General features: G+C 46.0%; 1 protein-coding gene across 3 annotated transcripts in view; it reads left to right on the top strand.

Annotated features, from left to right (window-relative positions):
- Positions 1-4,864, top strand: part of LOC126577268 (sodium-coupled monocarboxylate transporter 1) — a 48,166-nt gene extending 43,302 nt beyond the window's left edge. For all 3 annotated transcript variants that reach the window (XM_050238759.1, XM_050238761.1, XM_050238760.1), the window contains 2 exons: positions 2,044-2,327; positions 3,495-4,864. In XM_050238759.1, the coding sequence (XP_050094716.1) occupies positions 2,044-2,327; positions 3,495-4,146 (936 nt within the window). In that variant the 3' untranslated portion in view covers positions 4,147-4,864. The remainder of the gene's footprint in view (positions 1-2,043; positions 2,328-3,494) is intronic.
- Positions 4,865-5,138: the final 274 nt, after the last annotated feature.

Below are 5,138 nucleotides of genomic sequence, written 5' to 3'. Positions count from 1 at the left end.
ACCTAAAGCAGCATGTTCTAGTTTATTCCGACCAAAAAGGGCATTTTAGAAAGACAAGAGTGTTTAATTTTGCAACTGACATGCTAAACAACTTGTTTTGAGGAAGGTTGAGTGAAGTTTCAAACAAGATAAAATAGAAAATAAATTCAGCAATGATAACAATTCTGTGGATCTGTTGCTGATAACAAACATGTTTTACGATCCACAACACACTACTACAATATCCGGAGCAAACAAAAATAATGATCTTTCATGAGAATTGATTGCCAGTGAATTCACAGGGATTTCTCTGAAATGTCAATTACATCAATCACTCAATGTAGACAATTATTTCACAATAAAACATTTACGGATGTCATAAATCGAGGTTACAGGGTAAATGATGCATTGCATGATGTTGCAATTGCAGGATAATGTTCGATAACGTTCCAAGAGCATCGGGACCGGCTCTATTGAAATTGTGAGTTTTGCGAAAAACACTTAAATGATTTCAGGTTTTCCTGGTAGCTTCTGCAGTGACTTGCACTTGCTTCGATTAATTTAACCTTTTCACAAGTGTACTTGCAATTACTATATGTAATTACTACGGTCACTTCTCTTTAAACAAGCATTGCACACGATATCAACTCATAAAAAAATCTTTAGATTGACAGCATAATTGGAAAGCATACTCTCATATAATTATCAAACAAAACTCGTGTGCCAATATTTTAAACAAAGCATTGTCTATGCTTTCACTCCCTATCGCGCATTTTCAGTATAAATTCATGCATTGGTCTGCTGCTGGTTTGCACTTCCGGTTTCTAGGAAACGAACCATTTTCGGTCCGAGTGGTTTCGATTTGATGTTGCATCCGGCACCGCCCACCCGCCCAGCATGAGCCCTCGCCGAGCATACCCAACTTATTCCAATTTTCATGCAGCGATGATTACGGGTGTCTGCTCTACGGCCAAACGGATATCTCTGTTCTCACCAACAGCGGAAACAATGGTGTGCGTTCGGTCAACTCATAAAGGGAAATTTATTTAAAACTATGCAATGGCGGGGCGCGCAGAGTGCGTGAAAATCAATAAACAGCTTTGCCGATTGTTAGAGCGCAGGAAATGGTTTCCTGGCATTTTCCACCCTCCACTGTTTCCCTCCCTTGAGTGAGCCGCATAAAGGGATACTGGGAGAAAGAGAGCGAAAGCGATAGTATTTTTTCCCCCGTTTGAAAACATTTAAATTCCAAAAAGCTGCCCGAGGGGAAACACAGATGCAAACGGTGGTGAGCGGGTGGTATTTTGATGAATTTGACTTCGTTCCCTAAAAAATGCACTCGAACCGCCGCTTAAACACAACATTGCGCTCCGCTGACTGTGCTGCGTTTTTTTATTTGTTGCGATACATTTTTTGAATTTATTCGCGTTATCTTTTATTTTAATCCTTCCCACCACCATCACCACCAGCGGAAGTGCATAGAATAGCATATGTTCAATTAAATTCATTCCGATCGCAATCGGTTAAATTAATTCATCTCCGTCAATCCACCGGGTCATGCGACGAGTGTTTTTTTTCTCTGTTCGTTGAAGTATGTATCATCTGATGCACATCGCGTGCATGGCAAATTGATGTCCGATAAATTAACTTCCAACTGCATTCACCTGGAATGGAATCAATTTGTCAACGTGGACCGGTGCGGCGCTCGGCCCGATTCGTATCGGCTTTAGGCTGTGGTTTAGTGACAGGACGTGAGCCCCTCTGGGCCTAGTGGAGCATTTGGTGCATAATGCAGCGACAGCCAAACAGATAAAAAGAAGAATCGCAAATTGATTAATGTTCATGAGGTATTAATGGAAGATAATAATCATTTCATGGCTCCGATCGGTGATTGGCTATGAATATTCTCGCTCTCTCTATGCTCTCTCTAGCCCTAGGAGCTTTATGGGCGTTTTCCCATTCTGTGGCATGCGAACAGTGTGACTTCTGGAATGCGATTGTCTCTGAGTGTGGATTGCGCGTTGAATTTATGGCTTTTACTCTTGGCTTTTCCATTTCTCACAGGGTGCCCTCTACGGTGGAGTAACGGCTCTGCTACTGGTCATCGTGGTCGGTGTGCTGGCACAGCTTAACAACGAAGATCCGGCCCCTCTGCCATCATCGGTGGCCGGCTGCAATGCGACCATCTTTGGCGATCTGGGAAACCATCCAGCGATGACGTATGCACTGCATCCGGGGGATGGATCTTCGCTGGCTTTGGCGCTTTCGTTGGAAGATGATGCAACGGGTACTGGAGACGGTGAGCAGCAGTTTTGGAATTCCGAAGCTCATGACGGTAGCTTCTACAGGTAAGGTTCACTGGAAAAGATTAAGTTGATGCTTTTGAGATCGGGGAAAGAGTACCTTTATGCACTTTATTCATAATACATTGTTCGTTGCATAATGAAGTCTTCGGAACGGCTCATTATATGCTTGATGCTGGTTTAATGGCTTGTTCAATACAAACTTGTGTGATTTTCAATCTAATGAAGTTCCCTCTTTAATTAAGGTGTCCGATATCTACTGCTGATAAAATTGATTTTGTTACAGTGTGATAAAACCTTTTTTTTGTGACACTCCGTTATGGTTGTTGATAATATTTAACTATGCAACTAATATACACAGCGGCATAAAAAATTCAGCAAACAATTTCTCCTCAAATATCTTTCGCTAGCGAAAGAAAAGGAAGGGAGCAAGCCGCCAATGGTCAAGTGTAATTACGCCGGCACGATGGTTCAGGGTTCCGCTTAAATAAGCAATCAGCCCCGGTTCCAATGCTTTCCAAACAACTAGTCGCTCCTCTCGCCACCCTCACTGCCCATACACTAGTTTCGCAAATACTTTGCATAGCTTGGCGATCAAACTCGAACAACGAACAGACAACGGAACGGAAAGTCAAGGCCATGGCACTATCGTTACCGTTGGAAAGTCAAGGCGTACTCAAGGTGTTGAAGTGCTGCTGCTGCTGCTCCTCACAGTGTTTCAATTCCCGTTGGTAAAGAGCCACGTGCCAGGAGTGCCCGAGATGCCCGAGTGTGTCCTGGGCAAGCAAAAACAAAAACCAAGTAAAAAAAAAAGTAAAGAAAAAGAGGAGTGGCAGCAAAAGTTAATTGAGAGCAAACACGAACCGGAATCTCCGCACCCGCCGGTGAGTGGAGCCTTAGTGGAGGTGTAAAAGGGTCAGTGTAATGGCAGCTTTTAAAGTTTCATCCCCTTCCGGATGGCCGGAAAGAAGGGCAGGTTAGGAGCGAGGCGTAAGCTAGAAACTACGGCGGAAGGCGGAAGTGCCGATATCGCGAACTTCGTCGACGCCACCAACTGTTACCATGGACCTCTTGCGCCGCCCTCCCCCCAGACGATGACTTCATCGACACTTCATCCCTTCACACAAACAGCACGCACAATCTTATCGGCTTTTGTTCGCTTTTAACACAATGTTTTTTTCTTCTTCTTTTTCGGTTGCTATCCATCCACAGCTTCCACAGACAGGCTCGCGATGTAGATTCGACGGATTCATCCGACGATTCCTCCTGGTTCTCGTCGGTGCTCCGGATCAGCTACATGTGGTACAGTTGCCTCGGTGCCCTGCTTACCATGCTGTTCGGTATCATCGTTTCGCTCATCTTTGGCGAAGAACCACTTACCTGCTGCTCCGGCCGTGCGCAACCTGAATCTCCCCTGCCATCCACTAACGGTAACGGCAGGATCTCCACCGTCAGCGGCAGTGTGGTGGAATCGAATGGAGTTGCCGAGAAGAGACCGAGTGGCAAGCTGAACGTAGGCTCGATGGCTCCCCTTGCGCTGATGATGCGAACGTCAGTAAAGTTCAACCCATCGGCAGCCGCCAGCGATGCTCCCACGAAACCATACCGCAGCGAGTCGCGAGAAAGCTTCGCGAACGCCGCCAGCCTTAGTTCGAGCGTCGCCAGCATCCTTTCCATCGATCAGCAAACGGTTTCGTCGGAGCTTGGTTCCTACACCGAGCCGGAGGAGAACGGTACAGTGGTGGACCAGAGGAAGGGCACGGACAGCACCGGTGGTGCCCCGCACCAGCCCACCGGAAATGGCAACCAATTGGTCACGATCCTGGCCCGGTCGGTGGCGGCGAAGGAAAGCGAAAGATTTTAATTATGAATTTTACGAAAGTTTTCTTCGATTTCCATCGTCGTCGTCGTCGTCGTTCCCTCCGTACGCTCGCCGATGGGAATTGATGGATTCACAAAAGTGCAGCCCCCATCAATTTCTTCGTCGTCGTCATCGTCAATCTGAATGAAGGGGAAAATAATTTGCAGCTATCATCGTTCTCGCTGGCAGCTCGCTCTCGCGGATCAGGAACGGAATTAAAAACGGGGCGGTAGAGTAGTACTCCAGAGAGAGAGAGAGAGAGAGAGAGAGAGAGAGAGAGAGAGAGAGAGAGAGAGAGAGAGAAGAAGCTATGGAGCTGATGGGGACAGTTTTATGCTTTCCATCCGATAGCGGTTGATGGTACCGACAGTGTGTCATCCTTTCACCAGGGAGTGTAATTGAGATTTCTTAACGAGGCAGAGAGAGGGAGTGACGGTGGTGATGCGGCAGTTCACTGCTTAATTGCTGCAGGACGAATTGAGAAGAAGCTGCTGATGAGATGCTGCCGCTGATCAGGGGAAGGAGGTGCAGTTGCTATAGGATGTATGAATCTGAATCATTCCCATGCTGGAATGGTAGTTATAAAGAAGGAAACTAACAGTGCCCGGTGTGTTACCGGATAGGTAGCGGTAGATGTCAGTATTTTGTTGAATAGGTGTATAGAGCTGGTACTAGTGGTGGCCGTTGAAAATATAAACGACGAACGATAAGCGCGACCGGATATTTGTTTTCTGATTGTCCGTGCACTAGTACCATCGGTCGCTCGATCTGCTGGAGTTTTAATCTTGCTTCGTTGGCTTGATGATGGTAATCGAAAGGTGGAAGCAAAACAAAAAAACATAGAAATGAAAACCTGATTGATCGAAGATTCTGGAAATCCATCAGCTGGTATGCTATGGACAATATCCGGTGGAAAAAAGGTGTTCCAGGCCATTACGGCCATTTGTTGGCAGATGTTGACATTTCCAAAAACTAATTTTTCATCGACTTTCACC

Source organism: Anopheles aquasalis, chromosome 3 (assembly GCF_943734665.1).
Source record: "Anopheles aquasalis chromosome 3, idAnoAquaMG_Q_19, whole genome shotgun sequence".
Classification (NCBI taxonomy): Eukaryota; Metazoa; Arthropoda; class Insecta; order Diptera; family Culicidae; genus Anopheles; species Anopheles aquasalis.
This window is presented reverse-complemented; position numbering and strand designations above follow the sequence as displayed.